Source organism: Lissotriton helveticus, chromosome 7 (genome assembly GCF_964261635.1).
Source record: "Lissotriton helveticus chromosome 7, aLisHel1.1, whole genome shotgun sequence".
NCBI classification, from domain to species: domain Eukaryota; kingdom Metazoa; phylum Chordata; class Amphibia; order Caudata; family Salamandridae; genus Lissotriton; species Lissotriton helveticus.
Genome location: NC_136068.1, coordinates 1,209,928,087 through 1,209,951,142, shown reverse-complemented (window position 1 = coordinate 1,209,951,142; position 23,056 = coordinate 1,209,928,087). Strand labels below are relative to the sequence as shown.

General features: G+C 45.9%; 1 protein-coding gene across 1 annotated transcript in view; it reads left to right on the top strand.

Annotated features, from left to right (window-relative positions):
• The window catches only part of SCPEP1 (serine carboxypeptidase 1), a 243,017-nt gene that overhangs the window by 39,611 nt on the left and 180,350 nt on the right, over positions 1-23,056 (top strand). The window contains exons 3-4 of the mRNA XM_078654401.1: positions 7,939-8,028; positions 12,294-12,449. Coding sequence (XP_078510527.1) covers positions 7,939-8,028; positions 12,294-12,449 — 246 coding nt within the window. The remainder of the gene's footprint in view (positions 1-7,938; positions 8,029-12,293; positions 12,450-23,056) is intronic.

Sequence of the window (23,056 nt, the reverse complement as noted above, 5' to 3'; positions counted from 1 at the left end):
TGCGCTCTGTCAGCCCTGTAAGCAGGGTCTTCCTGGGTAGCGTGCAACCACTGGTTGATGGGCTTCAATTGGGCCGCCCAATAATATAATAGGAGGTTCGGCAGTGCAAGGTCTCCGTCGTACCAACTCCTGTTAATTTTAGCCTGTGCTATACGTGCTGGGCGATTGCTCCATAGCAGGTTGGATACCAATGCTGATACCCGCCTGAAGTATCCGGGCGATATCGGGTAGGGTGTATTAGCTAGTACGTAAAGAAATCTAGGTAACGACATTATTTTGTAGAGCGCCGCTCTGCCCAATAGTGTCAATGGCAATATCGCCCAGTATTTGACATCGTGTTTCAACCGTTCTAACGGCGGTTTCAGATTCTTGTCGAAGAACTCCGTTGGGTCTCTTGTGACGTGTATGGCAAGGTATTTAAAGGAGGACCCCGCTAGTCGCAAGGGACAGTCAGCCTCTAGGACGGGGGGCGGTCCCTGCAGGACATACAGTTCGGACTTTGCCCAGTTTATGTTGTATCCCGAGACTTTCCCTTGCGCATCACACAAAGCCAGCATTTCCGGTATACTACGGTCCGGATCTGTTAGGTAGACGAGCATATCATCAGCGTAGAGTGAGAGACGATCCTCCCACCCCTCCGCCCAGGTGATCCCTCTCAGTAGTGGAGTCGAGCGTATCAGTGTTGCTAGGGGCTCCAGCGCTATTGCAAAGAGTAGCGGGGAAAGGGGGCATCCCTGCCGCGTGCCTCGTGCCAAGGGGAATGTAGGGGAAATGTGGCCGTTCGCCACTACCTGCGCTATGGGATTAGTGTACAGCAACCGAACCCAGGCTACGAATTTAGGACCAAACCCCATATGGGACAAAACCTCAAAGAGGTATTGCCATTCCACCAAATCGAAGGCCATCTTCGTATCAAGTGCCAAAATGACTGCTGGGGCGGAGTGTGACGGGACATTAGCCAACACTCCATGCACCCGTCTCAGGTTGAGGGCGGTATTTCTGTGGGGCATAAAGCCCAATTGGTCTGGATGTATCAGTTGCGGGAGGTGGGAGATTAACCTGGTAGCCAGAAGCTTCGCCAAAATTTTAACTTCCGCATTAAGAAGGGAGATGGGGCGGTAAGACGTACACTCCGCCGGTGGTTTTCCGGGCTTGGGGATAGCCACAATTGTGGCCGTCTGTTGCTCCAACGGAAGTTCGGCCGTTTGCAGACTCTCAGTGTACATGGCCAATAGGAGCCCACTGAGTTGTTCAGACATAGATTGATACCATTCTATTGGGATGCCGTTAGGTCCCGGTGCTTTCCCTGCCCTTACCTCATGTATGGCCCGTCGTACTTCCTCTGTCGTAATATCTGCCTCTAGCTCCGTGACCGCCTCCAACGGTAGCGTTTGTGTGACAATGTGACTAAGCGATGCGCGTGCCATGTCCGCCGTCACTACTATGTATGGGGTGTATACAGCCTCAAAATGTTCTGCAAGGCCCTTACTACCTCTTCCGGGCGTGTGTGCGCTACTCCCTCCTTATCGTACACTTGCTGAATCCCCTTAGTGCTTCCCCTCTCTTGTCCAGCCAGGCCAGCATTTTCCCGGCCTTGTCCCCAACGTCATATACTCTATGTGTAGTTGCAGTGAGTCGCTCAGACGTCTGATGTTGTAAGTGTTCCTTATGCTGCTGCTGACATAGGAGTAACGTGTGAGACGTATCTGGCGTCGGGTCTGCCGTATGGGCGACGTCTGCTTCTTGTAGTGCCAATTCTATTTTGGTTAGTTCCAGTGTCCTCTCACGCTTATAACGTGCAATGGACGCTATTGCTTGTCCCCTTAAAACTGTCTTGTACGTCTCCCATAGGACAGCGGGTGACTGTACCGATGCCGTGTTTTCTTGGAAATAGTGTTTAGTCGCAGTCCTGAGTGCCTTTTTAACTTTGGGGACCTTAAGATACGATGCATGTATGGGATAAATCCTCCTGCGTGATTTCTCCTGGGTGGAGAGGGTTAAGACGACTGGGGAATGATATGATATCCCCCTGGGTTGAATTTTAATGCTTTCCACTAGCTGCAGGCCGTTTCCCAACGCCAGAAAGTAGTCTATCCGAGTCAGACTGTTATGTACTGTGGAGTGATAAGTGTACTGTTTTGCAGTTGGGTGTACGTGCCTCCATATGCCCACCAAACCCAAGGCCTCCAAGAATCTTTGGAAGCGGGAAGGTCCGGGGGGCCGGATCATGACCGGGAACCTATCTGCGGTGGCGTCTATTGTCGCGTTGAAGTCTCCTCCGACAATTATATCGCCCTCCGGCAGAGTCAGGAGAAAATCCCCCAACGCTGGCAGCATAACTGAGTGGAGCGCCGGAGGTATATACACTGATACAACATTCATGAGCCTCCCCTCCCACTGCCCCTGAATCGCCGCGAAGCAGCCCTGGTCGTCAACTTTGGTACTCAGTATCATGAACGGGAATGATTTCCTAACCAGAATACCCGTTCCCCTGGAGCCTGATGTGAACTCCGAGTGTACAGCCATGGAGTACCCCCTCCTGTCCAGCGCTTTGGACGCCCCTCCGGTGAGGTGTGTTTCCTGCAGGAGTACTAAGGCAGGACCCTGCCTCTTTAATGCATGCATTACTAAACCACGCTTGATCTTGTCCCCCAGCCCTCGTACATTCCAGGTCAGAAGCCGGAGGGGAGCGACTATAGACCTCAGTGCCCCACCCTCGGGTGCAGTGGATTGTGAGTCGTGCATGTTCGCCATTGAAGCCAAGTCAGTGCCCGGTGCATCCCATCACCCAAGTCTTTTATCCGTTTCAGAAGCCTATTGAGAGTGTGTGTCACGTAATGTGTCTTGCCTGTACCTGTAGAACATGAAAAACAACGAAACTGCCCCCCCCCTTACCACCCCCCGCCCTGCCTCCCTGCTCAACGGACATAGAACCGCCGCCTGCCCCCCCAACTTAGAGTGCTTTACCCATCCCAATAACAGTGTACTTGCTTGCTGGGGTGAAGTGTCCCCCGGGTCAGGCAGCTTCCCTTCCCTCTTCGGAGGCCCCCCAGGCCAGTGTCCAAGCGCAACCAACCGGCAATGTCCTTATCTAGTAACATTCTTGGGCAGATCGGGTGCTCATGATTCCACGCCTCCCTCAGCTCCAGAGTTCTCCTGTGTCGGCGATCGGGCCGCTCCATCTCTGCCGGATGCCTGCGATCCCCCTTGGCCGTCTTCTTTTTGATTCCGGTTGGACCTATTCGTGCGGCGGGGCAGTCCTACTTGTCTCCAACCCTCCAGCCAGTCTCGGGCCGCCTCCGGCGTATCGAAGAACCACACTTTATTGTCTGCCACCACTCTTAGCTGAGCCGGGAATAACATAGAATAAGACAGTTCCTTCGCCCTTAACGCCTTTTTAACCTCCAGAAAGGTCCTTCTCCGTCGGGAGACCTCAGCCGTGTAGTCTGGGAAGAAGGCGAGGGTGGAGTTTTGAATCTGGATCAGTGCCGACACCCTCGCCGCCTGCAAAATAGCGTCCCGGTCGCGAAAGTTAAAGAGTCTTGCCAATATTGGTCTCGGGGGTGGGGGCCCTGTTTTTGGCTTCCCGCCTGGGACTCTATGCGCCCGTTAAACTCAGAAAAAGTGTGAGAGTCCCTTTGGTTGAAGTTGCGTCTTGATCAGCTCTTCCACATAGAGGTCCATTGCGTGGGTGCCCTCAGATTCCGGAACTCTGAGAATGCGGACGTTATTCCTTCTCGAGCGCCCTTCTTGGTCATCCAATTTCTCCTTGAGCGCTTTGTTGTCGGCCTCCACCCGCTCCATCGCGATTTGTAGTTCCGAAACGTCCTCTACCAAGGATTTCGTGACCACCTCAACCTGTTTCACTCTCTCGCTCATTTTGTGAAAGTCTGCGCGCAATAGGGTGATCTCTGTAGCGGTGGACCCCACCGTTGCTTGCACCTGCGCCAGGGCTCTCATGACGTCCTCAAGCGTTGCTTTCTTGGACCCCTCTCTTTCTGGTGTTTTCCCTGTGGACGTACGGGGCTCCGCCTGGGGGGGGTTGTGTTTGTCGTATGCAAATTTGTCTAATCTGGATTGCGTTGAGTTATGCTTTGGGCCTCTGCCTGCCATAGTTCCCGTCAGTAGTGCCCCCCCGCCGCCGAGGTGCTGTCCAGTCCCTTGGTACTCGCGCCCCCACCTGGTCCCAATTCGCGCTTTTCAGTACCTGCGCCACTTCTCCTTTCTGGCTTGCTGAAAGACGGGCGGTTGGCGATTAGGCGCTATGTTGTGTATGGGTAGCACCCCACTGCTTGCCCAGCCGTTTGTGTGCCTTATTCCGTGGCCCTTAATGCTCAGGGGGTCCAAAGGATTGCCTCCTGTGTGTAGGAGGCCGCCTGCTTTCGCGATGTGCGGGGGCCTCTCCTGACGTTGTGCTCCGGCCTCCTGAGTCAACTGCAGGCCTGCGCGCCGTTCCAATGCGTGGTCAGCCCTTACCTCACCGTCGGGGGCCCGTACTATGCCTCTGCTCCAGCTCCCATGAGCTCCGCTGGTCTGCTCCTTTGGATCGGGTGCTTAGGAAGGCGTTGGAGCCGCTGCAGTCGGGAGCGTTGTGTAGCGCGTACCCGTGACTTCGTGCCCGGCTCTGTTCCGGGCGCCTCACCGCTGTCTCGTCCGCCGGACGGTCCCCGCCGATGCTGGCGTGTCGAGGGCACCACACGGGTAGGGTCAGCGTCTTCTGCTTCCCTCCACCGCCGATGTGTTGCAGGTGATTTTTTCCGGGGCGGACTTCCGGCTTCACTCCTCCCGCTTTCCAGCCACTTCCACCCGGCCTCAGGAACCACTGTAGCTCGGTGCTGTTCGTCTCTCTCAGGCCCTCACCGATCGGGAACTGTGATTATCGTCTCCCGGACTGCGGCACAATTCAAAATTGCTCTGGTTGGACGCCGCTCGGCCCTGAACCCAGGTCCCTCTCTTCCGAGGCTGTACGGTAACGGATAAGTGTGCGGATGATTCGGGGAAGGCAGCCTTACTCCCGGAGCCTCACGACTATGCTGCCGCCATGTTCGGCTGCTAGCCACATCCCCTTTTGCTCCATTTTTAACCGTATCATTTTATTCTTCATCCTTCACACTTCGGTAAACCTGTTCAGACCCACAAAATGCAATTGTTTCTTTTTATTCCGTTACACGCTTTGTCGTTATTTTTCACCTCTTAAAGATGGCCGACACGGAATTAGTCCACTTTTAATTTTATCAACACATCCCGCGACTACTTAACGCGAGCGCGTTACCCTTACACAGGTACGCGCCACCGAACCGACCGCTGCAGGAAGATACACGCCACAGAGCCCATGTGGTAAGATTTCACACATTCGGTCTCTACACTTTCCGTTTTCTTAGAACTAACGTCACTGTATATCTGCTCATCACTTTTTCACCTTCCACCATCCTTGATTGTAGCATGTCGTACCGGCCGATTGATCCCACCGTCTTTTTTCTACACACCACCGAGTCTTGATGTTTAACAGTAGCGCGTCGTCATGCTTTTAAGTGCACCAACGTCCACCAATTCCATTATGTTAAGAGCACCCGTTCTCGAACGCATCATAAGCACGGACCCCGGCACAGCAACCATTGTAGACTCGACAAACTCATGATGTTTATTCTTAGTCACCTCGATTTTTTTTACCCCATCGTTTCTGCCCCGCTTATGTTTTCGTTTTCCCTCAGTAGCCATCGCGCTGTAATGTGGAAGAGCAACCACACCTGGTCTTTACCTGGTATTTTTTCCTTTCACGCCTTTGATCACATGCCATTCCCCTGACGAAGGCAGAGTACCGTAATGCGTAGGGATATACAGGCATTGCAATTGACCGCGGCATAATAAAGAAGTCATATTTCATTTTGTGTAAAACAATGAACACAAGAAGATAACATTGTGAAGCAACAATGTATAAGCATAATTAAAGATGAACTTTTCATACAACAATGAGAAATGAAACTACGTAATTCTGTTATGATAAAGACAGAGTGAATTTTGCAACCACAATGTGAGACTACATCTCGGAAGGAGTGCCATAAGGGCACAGTGTCATTCAGGTCACACTGTATCTGTTAATTGATCAAGTTCCAACTCCCCTTGGTCAGAGGGAGCGTACCCATTGGCACCCAAAAATATTTTTCAAATCAATACACACCAAGTAAAAGCTTACACTCAAGTATACCTAGGCGTGCCGCACATCATGCATTATTTCTGTCAAAACACTGCCTTCCCTCACACTATTTTAAAACTAGGTGTAGTACTTGATCCCCCTCAGCACATCGTTTATGCGTACTTTTATTTAGGGATAAGTTTAAAAGTTTCGTGAGTGGAAATTAATTGTAAATGTTTATGAAAACCCACGAAGGTCTGAGTTTTTTGGCATACTCCACAGTTGCATTATCCGCTAAATTGGGAAAACGCATTTCTGCACATGTAGACCACATTTAAGCTGTTCGAAGGTTTGAAGATCTTCTGCAGTCATAAGTAATCTCTGAACTGAAAGATTTGTAAATCATAATTTTGTGAATATGATTTTGGGGTTCCTAAGCACAGACTATAAAGTTTGTGTGCAGGTTATACTTACTAAGATAAATTGTTTTGGGGAGCGTGCTTTATGATTGTTTCACTGTAACTCTGGTAAGTTTCAAGTTGCTTTTTCAAAACGATATACCTCACATGCTAGATGGTTTTCAAATATATAATCTTTCTGTTGATGTGTAAAGAGACAGTTAAACAACAGGGGTAGCCCTTCTTATAATCCTTCTCTAAATAGGAGCCATTTACACATATAGAACAATGGTCCTATGTGGTAGAAACAACAGTTAGTTCAAAAGTCAATTAGCAACAAATTCATAATTCAAAACATTTCTGTAGTAAAAAAGATACTTGCTGGAAAAGGAAGACTCACGCTTTGAAGTTGTGCAAAATTATTTACTGCTTCATCTAAAGTGGTTGGTGCTTATAAGTGCTCACGCAGTGAAAATGGAGTAGAAAATACAGAGTATAAACACAACATGACAGTGGGGGCCACATCAATTGCCTCAGAGTGACAATGTCAGTACAGAATTGTGTGCATTACTAGCCAATTAAATCCTGGCTAGGCCCCATTTGTTGATTATGTTGACGTCATCCATCCCTGTACACTTAATGTCAGAACTGTAATCCATTGGAGTAGCAGCAAACCATGTAACATGCCGACTTTCCACAATTGGTAAGGAAGTTGGTGACGATGTAATAGTTGAAATTGATATACTTGAGAAAGGGCGACAATGAGATAGATTCTGGTTAAAGTAGAGGAAGGCACTAATTTGTATTGAGTAGGCTTTGGACAAGCGTCTGCTAGAGAAAACTACTTCAGTTGGCATCCCAAAGTAAATGGATATCTATTGGGCTACCCCAGTGCGATTGATATGTTGCTTCTACCACCTGGAACCATAGTGTTATTGATATTTAAAGTTGAACCAGTGCCAAATGACGGTCTGCATCACACCTCTGCTTATGTACATTCATGGTCTTTCAGACTTGTGGTATGTTTTGAGGCAGCTCACAATTCCAATATAGATTATTAATATGCTGAATTGTGGAAAAAGAGCATTTGCTTTTGGATTACACAATGAGGTCTCATAAAAAAATCACCTCTAAAAACATTGAAACAATTATTTATTAAACTGTTTATGCACTCATACCTAGGATTTTTCCTTCAACGATCCAAATATGTTTGCATTCTTGTATAGAGTAAGCAATCCACAGAGGCAAAGACAACTAAAATAGGATTTACTGATATTGTGCTACCAAAAGTGTAGGTTTCTGGATGGACTTCAATATTTTACAGTCACTTGGCAGTGATACATGACTATATGATTTGTAATCGTAGTTGAGTCATCTAGAAGAAAATGTTCTTTAATTATTTTCCAGGGTGGTCCTGGAGCTTCAGGCTGTGGATTTGGAAACTTTGAAGAAATAGGGCCTCTTGATGCTGACCTAAAACCAAGAAACCTCACTTGGGTAAATAACTGTTTTTCTGTATTTTATTGAACACAGTATATCCTTTCGTTGTGTAGTTGATATTTGCATTCTAAAATGAAGTAATTACAATAATCCAGGTTGCATGAGTGTGGGCAGAGCGGGATATGTGGCACACATCGACAGAGATGCCTCCAATGAAACACAAAGTTCCTTTCTCACTAACAGTCAGAAGAGCTGCTGGCTTTTCGATTCCATAGCCTCAGCTGTCCACCACCAGTTTGCAAGGTCACTCTGGTAGTTGCTCCGCCATATTTAAGGCAGTGCTACCATCACTGGATTTCCCTGCCCCTTGTATGATTGACTAAGTTATTATAAGCCTCATATGCAGGGAGGTTCTGGGGTATTTTCTTTCTTTTTTTACTTACAGACTCCATGTTTGTGAACGGCTTGTGTAAAATAGAAAGCAATGCAGAGTGGGTTACAGAAATACTTCTTTGCCTTCAGACCTATCTATAGTATGTGCACTGTAGGCAGAGAATCCTACTAAACAGATTGGTAAGTTTAGATACAACACCAGAAAAGCAAAGGCTTTGGCATCTACTTATCTAGCAGGTTGGCAAGGATTCACCACATCTTAAATGAAGGCCATACTCTGATTAATCCTCCACAGTAAATGTAATGCAATGAATGCTTGATTGGATCATTCAGTCACATCGAAGTATCAACTTAATGAACACTCCTAGTCAACAGCCTTGTTGATTTCATAATACTTAAACTACTAATATTCTCTGTTCTGTTCAGCTTTAGACGTTATCCCAAATCTCTGCCCCATTCAAATGCTACAACTCTTCTCTTAATATCCACATCTTCTTCTGCATGTGCTATATACACCCTTCTTTACTCCTATCAAATCATTATAGATTTCAAAAATCATCTTTACTTTTGCTATGTTTAGTAATCTCCAATCTCCGAAATCCAAAGACTTGTTTATTTGGTCAATTGTTCCGTTTCTCGTGAAGCAAAATAGACCATATCTCTTGCATTGAAAGACCAACCATATCATTACTTGTGCATAGAGCAAACAAATTCCTTCTTTGCTGAAGGAATTTGCACTTCCCCTTTTCTAACTTACTTTCGCTATCTCATTTAATAATTTGAAGTTATCTAAAAATTACTTTTGTTGAACCCCCCAGATCTCTCTATTATTCGTAATGAAAAACAAAGTCCATAGTGCAATAAAACAATGGTTTGTACACTCAAAAACCTTTGTCGCCTACATGCACCAATTTTCAATATTGTAACTCAAAATCCGCCTTCATCATTAAAGAGGTTTTTAAATTGTAATTTTTCAGACACCAAACATGAATACCCTACCTCTTTCCAATCAGAAGTTTGCACTTATTACATTTAAGAAGGCAACCCCAAGGGTATCTTATCAGAGAGGTAGGCCTTAAAGTGGTGAAAGACGAATTTGTCATTTTTTTTCACTACCAGGGCAATAAAAAGTACATGTCCAACAGTTTAATTATCGGATGCCTGGGGGCCTACCCTAGGGGTGACCGATATGTAATAAAAGTGCATTTAAGGCGTGGCAAGGCGTTATTTTTCCAAGTTGAATTGGCAGTTTAAAACTGCATTCAGGCTGCAATGGTAGACCTGAGACATGTTTTAAGGGGCTACCCAACTGGGTGGCGCAATAAGTGCATCACGCCCAAAAAGTAGCATTTAAATGTATAGGCCCTGGGTATGAGGTATACCCCTTTACCAGGGACTCGTAAGTAAATAAAAAATGCCATTCAGGTGTACCATGTTTTAGGGACTGAGCACAAGCACTTTAGCACTGATTAGCAGTGGTAAAGTGCACGGCGACCGAAGGCCAGCAAAAGCGAATTCAGGAAAATAGGAGGGTGCAGGCGAGATGTTTGGGGGGCAGGAAGACCACCCCAAAGTTGACGGCTTTAGCACTACCATAAAGAGTATTTAGCTTTACCATTTCAAAATGCAATGTATGTTTACGTTTTAGCATGTTAAAGGGGCATTATGTTAAATTATTAAGTGAAAGCGTTATCATGGATGTTGGAGATTTCATTAAAAACATTGCTTGGGTGAGTCCTATTCCGATTCCTAAGCCAGTATATTTAATAATCTTGAGTCTTAAGTTGCACTCCTTTTGAGGCTCATAACATTTTCAAAGGTGCAACCCCAATAATTTGGTTGGTAAAGCAGTCTCTTAATTCATGTTACCTCCTCAATAAAGGTGAATTGCCTCATTTGACTTGCTAATTGAAATTGCTTGTTAAACTAAAATTTATTGATCCATTATTTAACACCGGGCTAAGATTTAAATATAAACCACTGTTCTTTATTTTCGATCAAAAGAAGAGTATGGCATACTTGGCAACTATATGAAGTGTGTCCCATCTTGCCAACGTATATTTTTTATTTTTTATGCCAAACCCATGTTTCTTTCCAGTGAGATAGAAAATCATGCGAGCCCTCTTGAAATGTTAGATCGTTTTAGTTTTGTCAACACTAGAACTTGTTTGATATCACCCCCTTCTGAGTCGCTGTCTGTATCTCGAAATAACCCATGTAGTGATGGTAGCGAGATTCGGAACAAGAACTACTGCCATTTTACTTGAACCTCTATGGAGAAAATTGAGAAAATACCTACGATCTCCCTTGTTAAAGGACTCTTCAGCCCTCCATAACTATCCTTGTTTCGGGCACATATAAAAAGTAAACCTATTGTAAGTTTGCCAATGTGTGGCGAGTGCAGGTGTCTGATGGACCCACATGTTTGTGTGCTGCACAAAATGGAAGTTTCATTTGTGCGAGTGGATAATGCTTGTCCATGACTTTCCAACCTGCCCATGCCCTATCCCTGAAAGCGCTGGAGGTCTCCATTTTCTTTTTCGGGTGCATATTTTCCCTGCCTGGGTGAAACATACTCATCCCCTGTTTCATGGGTTGCGGACATCGCCCTTGGCTACAAGAGCAGATTAAACCTGCAGACGGCAGCAAATACAAATAACACTTGACCCAGTCAGAATTGACCTCTATGTGAATATTTGACTGGATGCCCTCCCAAAATGGCCAGCAATATATTACGCCAGGATTTGAGTATCTTGCAAACCTTTGAACGAGGTAGCCCACCTAAAATGCAACATATTTTTTAATAACCGGTCCCCAAACCAGTACTTTGTTCAGGATTCCTGACTTTTCGTGGAGGAGGCCTGTACACTGTGCAGAAAAGATCATTTATAGATTGTCCTTGTAACCTGGCCAACATCCCAGGAAAGCCTGCAGATGTCCTTCTTCCTTCAATGTTTCCTTTCTTTCATTTTTTTATTCTCTTTCATTTTCCATTTTTCTTTTTTCCTTCTTTTTTCTTTCATTACTTTATTTCATGCTTTTTCCTGCTTTTTTGCTTTTATAAATTTTTACTTGCCTTTTTCTTATCTACTTTCTCTCCTTCCTTTTTTCCTTTGTTGGCTTCTTTCTTTCACAAAGGCTAATGGCACACCGAATGGCTTTTAGGGCTGTTAGCCAAGACCTTTTGATTTTACTAAAATTATGTGTGTGATTTAGTTACTCAGCCACACTTCATCCATTTGTCTGTGGTTGTGTAATTTATGTTTTCCTTCAACCCAATCAAGCACGCAACAAGGAGCAATGTGTCGTGCCCCACACCACCCTCCCCTCAATTACAGCTGTTGGCTGACTTCACTATGAGTTGAGGCATACTCCCCTTTCACAAGGCGCACATCCGCACACAAAGTAGTTCCCATCAGTGCCAGGACTACTATGGTAATGTTTTTCGAGACCAAAAACATTTTAAATTCTAGGCATGTGATTATTATTTTTTTTTTTTTGGGGGCTTTTGGTTGACAAACGCCCGGCAGCTTTACAAACAACGTTTTGCAAAAGCAATGACAAACCAAAACAAGAATTAAAGAATTACCAAAAGGCCAGAGTCCGAAGCCAGACCTATTTGCTTTACCAGTGCTTGTTGTCTAGTATAGCCAAGATTGCACCAGGAAATCCACCCTACAAGATTTAAAAAAAAACAAAAAACTCTATCTCCGTTGTCTTCAAAACTCGCACTTATATCCAGTAGTAAGAATTCCACAGTTTGTTTCCGGCTAGAACACTAGCATCCCTAATACTTCACTTTAACTGTAGAATTCGTACCGTTTGTATGCAAGCACACACCCCACCCAGCCACATAAAGCCTAAGCATGAAGTTCATAAAGTTCAGTTTGTGTGCGTTTGCGGTAACCTTTTCCTTTTTTGTCGTACAGGTTCGGGAGGCCAGTGTTTTGTTTGTGGACAATCCTGTGGGCACCGGATTCAGCTATGCAAACAACAGTCAAGCGTTTGCAAAAGATATTAATACGGTAGCTTCTGATATGTTGGTTCTTCTGAAAGGATTTTTTGATGCTCAACCAGAGTTTCAGGTGAGGGCATTTCTCGCAGTTGATATATTGAAACTTTCAAAATTGTAAAATAAGCAAACGCCCATCTGACTATTTTGTTGGAATTTTTTTTGCAAACGAAACCTTTATTATAAAGCTGTTGTAGATTGGCTCATCTACATGAAAATATGTTTATTGTACAGAATAGCCATGTAGTATTCTACGAAAACGTGTGTAATGCAAAAGGTAGGTGCTTATTAGTAAATAATTATTAGTATATTTAGGAAGAATCTCGTTTTGAAACTGTCTGAAGCAAGCAGTTGAAAGTATTTATCACTTAATTGTATGTCCAACCTATTAAAGATTACGTTTTGTGTAACAGTCGTGTTCACTCCACAACATGCCCTATACCTCTTTTGGTGAAAAAGTGGTTTGCTTTTCCTCAAGGCCTACAATTGCCCCACCATTTCTAACATTGGCGTTATTTTATATATGGGAGAAAGGACCCCATCTGTAACTCTGGATGTCCATGACCATATAGAGGCACAAGGCCATGGTCAGTAGTGTCTCTATGGGTCATGAAACTCCAGATGACTTTCACTAAACAATAACATATTAACAAGTATAGGGATTTTTAGTCTGTATAGTATGCCGGCCTGTTGTCCCCTCTATATGAAAATACATTTTTATAGCTCACAACGGGCTCCGGGTGAGGCTTTCTCCTGGCCATGCCTTGTTAGCTCATAGCACTTCTCCATGTTGTAATTTATAATGGTGAAATAAATGTTCCTGTCTCGGAATGCAACCTAGTGTAGGTTAATAAAAGTAGTACTTGCTGAAGGTTTCACGGCCGAAGTGGGGCCTCTTAGCAGCCTCCAGGAATCTGTAGCACTGCCTTATCCAAGAAACGGCCAAAACATTTATTTCAAAGGTAGGTAGGGTGCCTTTTTAGTTGCTCCACTATCCTTCACTGTGACGCAAATTATTTGTATTTCTTGGACGTTTCAGCACTTCTCCTTATTGCATATGACAAGTTGTGTTCTTTCTCTGAGATAACCCGGAAAGTTGGAACGCGGGCCACAAAGCACTGTCTCAGTGAAGCTATAGTTTGTTAGACAAATAGCTGCTCGCAGAGTCCATGAAATTTGTTTTGGGGGGGAAGATATGTTTTTGCCCCGCTTGTTCATAATAAAATTAAATGTAAGTATTTGCAGTTAAGTTAAGTCCTTATTAAGTCTAACAGTGCTGATTTATGCGTTAAACACTGGGGCATTCAAAACAGCCGAAAACTCAAGCTGCCTGCATCCACCAGCCAGAGAGTAAAGGGCAAGGTTGAAGTGATGGGGTAAAGCAAACCGATGAGAGACAGCCACATAAATATGTTTAAGGCAAAGAGAGGGCTTAGAGGGAGGCGATAGAGGTAATAGGAAAGCAGGGGAAACCGAAATGAAATAGAGAAGATGGCAAGGATTTAGTGATTGGTGAGGTAGAAAGAGATGAGCTACAACATAGAGAAGCTGAAAGGTGAATTAGAGACAGGTGTGTGGTTGGGAGAGAGGGGAGGTACGTGTAAGTTTGAAAAAGACTGAGACAAAGAATGGTTTACCAAGTAGGAAGAACGACCGGATAGATTGAGGGATGTGACATTAGAGAACTAAAGCGTAGTAAGGTAGGTATAAGTAGAGAGAACCAGAGTCTTGAGAGAGAAGGGATGTTTGTACTGTTGAAATCACTTTAGCAGGATCACTTCTAAAAGGTGGGTGACCTTGGAAGTTGTCTACTTTGCCCTTACCCTAAAACTTTTCTGGCTTTTGGCACATAAACAATATTGAGCTTCTGTGTATCAAACTCTCTCACAATGATTGAAGGCCATTGTGCTCCTTGGCCACTATGACATCACAGCTGGCATGTAATAATTTATTGAACGCAACGTGTTCTTGTTACAGGCTTATTCTGACGTCAAAACCTGCTTGGAACAGGATTGTAACACACATCAAAGGGAGTTTACTGCCTCACACATTTAATAATGTAATGTATTGTTCTATATAATATGTGTATGTATAGTGTATTTATTTTCCAAGCCAAAAGAATGATGATCCGGACCGATACAGAATACCCTTAATGCCTTTTTGCTCATTGGCAATGAACGTGCACTGGTGACCAGATAAATTGGAGGAAGTACCTCTTAGATCTGTTCAATATTATTGTAGTGCTTAGTACCCTAAAGCTTCTCACCTTTCCTATATTTATTTGATTGTAGCATGACGTAGTACCTTATTGTACCAAGTTTGTTTATGTAGTTAAATATACTCCACTCACTATAGTATTAAAATATTTTTTTTTTAACACTGTTTATTGCCATTTATCAGCACGTATGTCACACAACACATGACCAACATCCAGCCAAACTGGCACCAAGTTCAAACATACCCTTAGCTCCCCCACCCCCCTGACAGACCGCATCATAACAAATTTCATGTACCGTACCCAGGTTTCCTACCACTGCTCCTATTAATATTACCAACTCTCAGAAATTGGTGCCCCTTCACTGCACTCGAGGATGCTGTCCAGTAGCGTAACGTCGGCCCCCGCTGCCCCTGCGTTGCGGGAGGGACCAGAGCTCCAGGGGGCGCCTCAGCGTAATACCTTGGCCTGAGCGCTCCCGATTGAGTGAGGTGGGGTGGCAGCTCCATGTACCTTGCAGGAGTACCCCCTCAAATTTTGCTGCGCCACTGATTCTGTCCCCCATAGCGGCCCTGACATGAGGCCCAGCCGCCTTACCCACACTATCCACCCAACGGGCACCTCAGAGGTCACCCTCCCTCAGTCAGTCATAGGCCCCTGCATCCCACCAGGGGTGCCAGATCCGTTCACACCTGCAAGGGCATCCCCTAGTACCCCCTCAAATTTTGCTGCGCCACTGATTCTGTCCCCCATAGCGGCCCTGACATGAGGCCCAGCCGCCTTACCCACACTATCCACCCAACGGGCACCTCATAGGTCACCTTCCCTCAGTCAGTCATAGGCCCCTGCATCCCACCAGGGGTGCCAGATCCGTTCACACCTGCAAGGGCATCCCCTAGCTCTATACACCGGTTCTCCGCTCACATACAGAACTAAGATTTGATTCCCATTCCCACTGTGTTGGCAGGACCGGGCTTGCAGATTGGCCATCTAGTATTAATAGCCTTGTTCTAATCCTTTCACATGGATTTCAGTTTGCCTGTATGCACCAACCATTGGAGCTGACCAGGCTCCCCAAAGGCATTGAGCATGTGAATTGAAATTTGTGGTCTTTTGCACTTCTTCACCTGCAGCAGAAGGCTATTCTTTTCATAGGTACAGTTGCCCTAGAGAACTGCAGCTGTGAAAATATGTCCATATCGCTCACAGTCTTCTCCTTCCTGTTCCAGTGAACGTCGTCCTAATGGTAATAATAGTTTGAGTTAAAATTTCTCCTGAAAAGTTCACCACTGAATCTATGGGTATGAAATGCATGCGTCCATTTCTAAGTGCAAATGGAAGGGGCCACTAAGGCAGATCCCGATAAGCTGACCAGATAGGCACGTTAGTCACTAGAGTGACACCCAATCAATCAATCAATCATATCATTTGTAAAGCGTACTATTTACCTGTGAGGGTCTCGAGGCGCTGGGGTGGGGAATGCTGCTACTGCTCGAAAAGACAGGTCTTGAGGAGTTTTCTGAAGGTCAGCAGGTCTTGGGTCTGCCGTAGGTGGATGGGGAGGGTGTTCCAGGTCTTGGCGGTGAGGTGGGAGAACGATCTGCCACCGGAGGTCGCTCTTCGGAAGTGGGGGACAGTGGCGAGGGCGAGGTCGGCGGAGCGGAGCTGGCGGGTGGGGGTGTAGAAGCTGAGTCATCTGTTGAGGTATGTTTGTACGATGTTGTGGAGTGCCTTGTGTGCGTGGGTGAGGAGCTTGAAGGTTATCCTCTTGTTGACCAGGAGCGAGTACAGGTCTCTCAGGTGGGGTGTGACGTGGCTGCGGCAAGGGATGTCGAGGATCAGGTGTACAGAGGCGTTCTGGATGCGTTGGAGCCATCTCAGGAGTTTGGCCGCGGCTCCTGCAGAGGGCATTTCTGTAGTCCAACCTGCTGATGACGAGGGCCTGGGTGACCGTTCTTCTCGTTTTAGTGGGGATCCATTTGTAGATCCTGCAGAGCATGCGGAGGGTGTTGAAGCAGCAAAAGGAGGAGACGGCGTTGACCTGTTTAGTCATGGAGAGGGAGGAGTCAAGGATGACCCTTAGGTTGCGTCCGTGGTCGGTGGGTGTTGGGGCGGTTCCCAGTGCTGTCGGCCACCAGGAGTCGTTCCAGGCCAAAGGGGTGGAGCCGAGGATGAGGACCTCCGTCTTGTCCGCGTTCAGCTTCAGTCGGCTGTTCTCATCCATTCAGCGACGGCCTTCATTCCTTCGTGATGGTTGGTTTTGGCGGTGTAGGGATCCTTGGTGAGGGAGAGGATCAGCTGGGTGTCATTGGCATAGGAGATGATGTTGAGGTCAAGCCGACGGGCGACATGGGTGAGCGGTGCCATGTAGATGTTAAACAGAGTTGGGCTGAGGGATGAGCCCTGGGGTACGCCGCAGATGATCTTGGTGGCTTTGCAGCGGAAGGGGGGAAGGCGGATGCTCTGTGTTCTGCCGGAGAGGAAGGAAGTGGCCCTGTCCAGGGCCTTCTCTTGGATCCCGGCGTGGTTAAGGTGTGTTCGTAGTGTGTGGTGGCAGACCGCGTCGAAGGCGGCTGACCGGTCCAGTAGGATGAGGGCCGCCGTTTCTCCATTGTCCAGCAGAGACTTGATGTCATCGGTGGCGGCGATGAGGGCAGTCTCGGTGCTGTGGTTGCTGCAGAACCCGGACTGGGAAGGGTCCAGGATGTTGTTCTCCTCGAGGTAGCGGGCCAGTTGTTCGTTGACGGTCTTCTTGATGACCTTTGCCGGGAACTGGAGCAGGCAGATGGGCTGGAAGTTCTTGAGGTCCTTGGGGTCCGCCTTGGGTTACTTGAGTAAGGCGTTGATCTTGGCGTGCTTCCAGCTCTCCGGGAAGGTTGCGGTCTCGAAGGAGGTGTTAATGACTTTCCGGAGATGGGGTGCGATGGCTGTGCTGGCTTTGTTGAAGATGTGGTGTGGGCATTGGTCTGAAGGAGATCCGTAGTGGATGGTGTTCATGATCTTGATGGTGTCGTCGTCGTTGATGTTGGTCCAGGAGAGCTGGCGGTTGGTGGTTGTGGGGGCGGAGGTCTCCGTGGTTGTCGGGCGGTCGTTGCGGTGGTGGCGTTGAAGACGTCGTGGATGTCTGCGATTTTGCGGTGGAAGAAGGTGGTCAGCGAGTCGCACAGGTCTTGCGAGGGTGGGCGTCGTTGGAGCTGGGGTTGGAGAGTTCCTTCACGATGTTGAAGAGCTCTTTGCTGTTGTGCGCGTTGTTGTCTAGGCGGTCTTTGAAAGAGGCCCTTTTGGCAGATCTGATGCGGTGATTGTGTCTGTGGGTGGTGTTCTTGTGGGCTGTGTGGGCTGTTCTTGTGGGCTGTGGAGCGGTGTTCGTTCACGGAGCCAGATCTTCTCCAGCTTTCAGCTTTCGACACCCAATACATTGCTTCTGTGCCTCACTTGTCTATAGATCAAACCCATAGGCAACAGTGATTCTAGGCAGTTGATTATAACTGTAAACATCAGTCGCTGAACTTAAATCACTGGCTCATCCTAGACCGAGCCACTGGAATAATGCGGCTGGGGAGGATTGAATTATGCTTCAAGGCTGACTATATTGTGCAGAAGGGTTGAATATATATATATATATATCTCCAACAAACACAGGGTAGCCCCAAGGAAAGAAGCCGCTGGCTGTAGATAAATTCATTTATTGGTTCGTCACTTGCAAACAGGTTCTCGGCAGAAAGTAAGCACCCCAAAAATCTCTGGTGAGCCAAATGCATTTCAGGAATCTCGTTCCCTTCGTCAGTGGAGCAATAGTTCTGAATCAACGGGCAATGTTTCTTGTGCACCAATTATAGCAGAAGTACCTGCCCAGGTGGGCGTGGCCACTCGTATGGCCTTGTGGTCTTCGGGGTCCATCAAGGTTTACCCAAGTGAGTCTTCTCGATGATTGATTAACAGAAAAAATAAAAACAATATAATGCCCAAGTGGGTTGGTGCCAAAATTCAGTCCGACTGTTATCAAGGGCATCCGCCCGAAACGCGTTAGTTCGCTTTGCTGCTCAGTTTGCCTTATTAAAATCTCCTTTGCCCCATATCGGATTCGTTTGGTCGTCTGTTCCGTCCTGGGGACCTGGGTCTGCAGTCTGGCTACTGTTGTGCATATATATATATATATATATATATATATATATATATATATATATCAATAACTCCGATCTCCTTGCTCCGTATCTTCCCTCCGATGCCAGGTAAGAAAGGACACGGACCACCAAATTTTGATGCTGGTTTCTTTATTTCAGTGCTGCCGCCATAACGTTTCTGCCTCGTAAGGCCTTGATCACATGAAATACATATACATATATATATATATATATATATATATATATATATATATATATATATATATATATATATATATATATATATATATATATATATATATATATATATATATATATATATATATATATATATATGTTCAAACAAGATGCCTGTGACATGAGAGGCACACTGCAGGGCTCTCCTCTCCGGGCTGAAATGTCACAGCGCGCTTCTGCACGTTGCAAGGAGTAATGTGCCCGACGCGTTTCTGGGGGACTCCACCCCCGTCATCAGGGGCTGCTTCCAGTCAAATCTCGATGTAATTCACGTGATTTATGGACATTTTCTATCAGGCAAATCCATAGGCAATCATGTGGCCTGTTGAGTTGGAATTATGGGATTTGTAGTCCGTGGTGAAGAATACACCTCGATAATCTTGGGTGAATGGTGCTTCAATTTGATGCCTTGAGTAGGCTTGCTTTTTGTGCTTTGGCGCGCTGTTATTAAAATGACGAGTCCTGCGCTCCTGTTACAGCCAAGAAGTTTGGATGCTTTGAGCTTCATCCTGCCGCTCCTCATTACAGAGCAGCAGGCGATGGTGCCCTCTCCGCGGCCAGGCTGCCGCGTAGAAATGTTCAAACAAGATGCCTGTGACATGAGAGGCACACTGCAGGGCCCTCCTCTCCGGGCTGAAATGTCACAGCGCGCTTCTAGCTCTAGGGCGTTTGTGGTTCTATGTTTGCAGCGCGGGGTCCTTACCGCGTCAGGATGCACCGTCTTCTGTCACCGTGAGCGGTAAACAGACAGGAGAGGCTGCGGATTGAAATGCCTTCGTCTGCTTAAGCGTGTGAAGCCGGATCATAATGAATCTCCACAACTCACGGTATCCCACTTAGGGACTTGAACAATTGCTCAAAATCAGTATGTGACTCGGAGACTCGCACGAGAAGAATACACTTCCCAGCATGCAACATAAATTGTATATGAACTGTGAACCAATGGAAAGCATGCTTGTAAATAGGTGCAAATAAAAATGAGCCTCTGAACTGCACGTACCGAGCCGCCTATGATTAAGGGGCAGCTGGCCCCGAAACGCGTCAGGCACTACAGCTTACCTGTGAGGAAGTGGGGAGAAGTTTTCAGAGAGGCCGGATGGCAGGCTGAACACGAGTGTGTCCTGGAAAGCTCTAGGGCGTTTGTGGTTCTATGTTTGCAGCGCGGGGTCCTTACCCCGTCAGGATGCACCGTCTTCTGTCACCGTGAGCGGTAAACAGACAGGAGAGGCTGCGGATTGAAATGCCTTCGTCTGCTTAAGCGTGTGAAGCCGGATCATAATGAATCTCCACAACTCACGGTATCCCACTTAGGGACTTGAACAATTGCTCAAAATCAGTATGTGACTCGGAGACTCGCACGAGAAGAATACACTTCCCAGCATGCAACATAAATTGTATATGAACTGTGAACCAATGGAAAGCATGCTTGTAAATAGGTGCAAATAAAAATGAGCCTCTGAACTGCACGTACCGAGCCGCCTATGATTAAGGGGCAGCTGGCCCCGAAACGCGTCAGGCACTACAGCTTACCTGTGAGGAAGTGGGGAGAAGTATCCAGAGAGGCCGGATGGCAGGCTGAACACGAGTGTGTCCTGGAAAGCTCTAGGGCGTTTGTGGATATATATATATATATATATATATATATATATTATTTGGCCAAAAAAGACTAAGTATGTGGTGTAATTTGGTACATAATAAAGCTGTATCCTGACACTATTTTGTCATTTTTACACATTTACACTGTGTGGGCAAATAAATCAGTGCTACAACAAGAGGAGCCAATTGCCAACTCTGCACATTAAAGAAAATCTAAAAGTTCCTGCCACCCTCGGACCTGCAACAAGCTATCCAGTCACTGGTGATCTCTCGCTTAGAATACAGAATCGCGACCTTGGCTGGTCTCCCCAAATCCAACCTGACACCTTTAAGAGCCCCTCTGAACTCTGCTGCCATACTCATCACCGGCTCAAGAAAGAATGACCACATCACACCTGATCTATGGCAACTGAATTGGCTGTCCATTGATGCAAGAATCAAATATAAGATAGCTTGCTTAACTCACAACGCTCTGCACCATAACACGCCCTCTTACCTAGCAGATAAACTAGAACTATTGGGTGAGAATCAGGTTTTAACAAGTACAAACACTCTACTGCTGAAACCCCCAAAGTTCAAAAAGAAGAGAACTTACAACCGCTCTTTCTCCGGTCTTGCACCGAGAATATGGAACGCTCTCCCGCTAGAAATCAGAACAGTCTCTTCGTCCTTTTCCTTCAAAAAAGAAGTCAAACGCCTGCTCATGAACAGCCACCTGTGACAATAGTTCTGTAACTTCTTAAACCTTTGAAATGACCTTTCAAAGTCTTCCCCTATTGCGTTGCTATCCGCTTACTGCTCATTATGCAGATGTTCCTATCCATTTGCCTTTTATGCTTGTATTGTGTTTGTACAGTTTTCTAGGGATTCTCTAACTGCTAAAGTTCAACCAGCAGACATCTTTGTACATTGCCTTGGTACCGACCGGGTCAGTAACTTTAGGCTCGATCATGAATAAAATTGTGTGTCAATAGCTTGTAACATCACTTTCAATTTGAAATGCTGTTCACAACTTCAGTGCTACCTGTCCTTCGTTGTAAGCTACCTTGTGTGCAACACAATGATGTCGATCTACCTTTGTCTGTAATCTGCTTTTACTGTTGTTATGTTGATTTTGACTATATCTTCCTGCTCTAGCCTAACAAGCAGGCGACGATGTACAGCACTCTGATACCCTGTCGGGTCATGTTCGCGCATTATAAAACTTTTCAAATAATACAATAAGTTAGACCTCATTAACATCAATTTAGCGCATAAATACAGCAATTGAAAGATGCCCTACCTTTGCGCAGCAACATGTTAGTGTTTTTAATAAATTGTGATCCACTTGAACTTGAAGCACTTTTAACAAAAAAACTGGAAACTATTCAGAAAATGATGGATTTTGTGGCGTATCTGTTGCAGGCGCAGATGTGCATAACTTCAGTTGCCCTGATCATAGGGGCCATTTATAAATGTTTGAATGCTGGCCTCAATACATTTTGGGAAAGGCAGTTTAGTTTCTTCATTTGGGTTCTGTCATGCAGTGAAATGCATATCTACGATTTGAAGAGGGAAAACCAGAAGGTTTACGTGATGTGCAAAAATCAGGGCCGCTTGAGTAATGCATCAGAGAAGGACCTAATAATTCGTAAGGATTGACTAAATTATTCTGTGTAATGTGGCACATTTTGTGATAGTTGATTATTTTGTCACTTTTACACATGCTAACCCTGTTTGGGCAAATATTTCACCTCATTAATACCAGTTTCACGCCCAAATGTGACAATAAGCAACAAAAAGGTGACCCCCCCCTTAACCTTGGCGAAGGGCCCCTACTACGTGACAACTCGTATCCACACGTATTTGGTAATGTTTAACCTAGGAACATATTATGTTTTGTTAAAATCTGCAGATTATGCAATAGATTATGTGACAAATGCGGCAAATCCGTATTTATGTGATTTATTCAGTGGCCGCAAAAAATCGCTTTATTCAATTGACCCAGGATAAAAAAAAAAGTACATGAAGGCATGAATGAAAATTAGTCAAACAAAATCACTGAGTACATTCAAATTAATTTATAACCAGACAATTACTGAAAGCACCCATTTTATTGAAAAGGAAGTGAAATATTCCTGTCATTATTAGCCCGAAGAGGGGACCACCCCCCTCCCTCTCTCTGGTCTACAACGGAATGATGAGCGCCAAGTCGATGTCAACAGTTATTGAGGATATCTATTAAATAAAATAAAAAAGTCTCTTATGAAAGCTTTCCAGTACCCCAATAGTAAATAAGCCTAACGTCTTATGGCACCCCCTTGTTAGAAACCACATTCCTTCTAGTTTTGGCTGGTGAGGAGAGAGCAGTGTCTGCTTCAATAGGGTGTGACATTTAACCCCTTCCACGCTCATGACGAGCTGGGCTCGTCATGGTGTAGCCTCCTCGCACGCTCATGACGAGCCCAGCTCGTCATGAATAATGGAAAATGGGCAATCCCAGCACCGGGGGGGAAAACGCATAGCAGC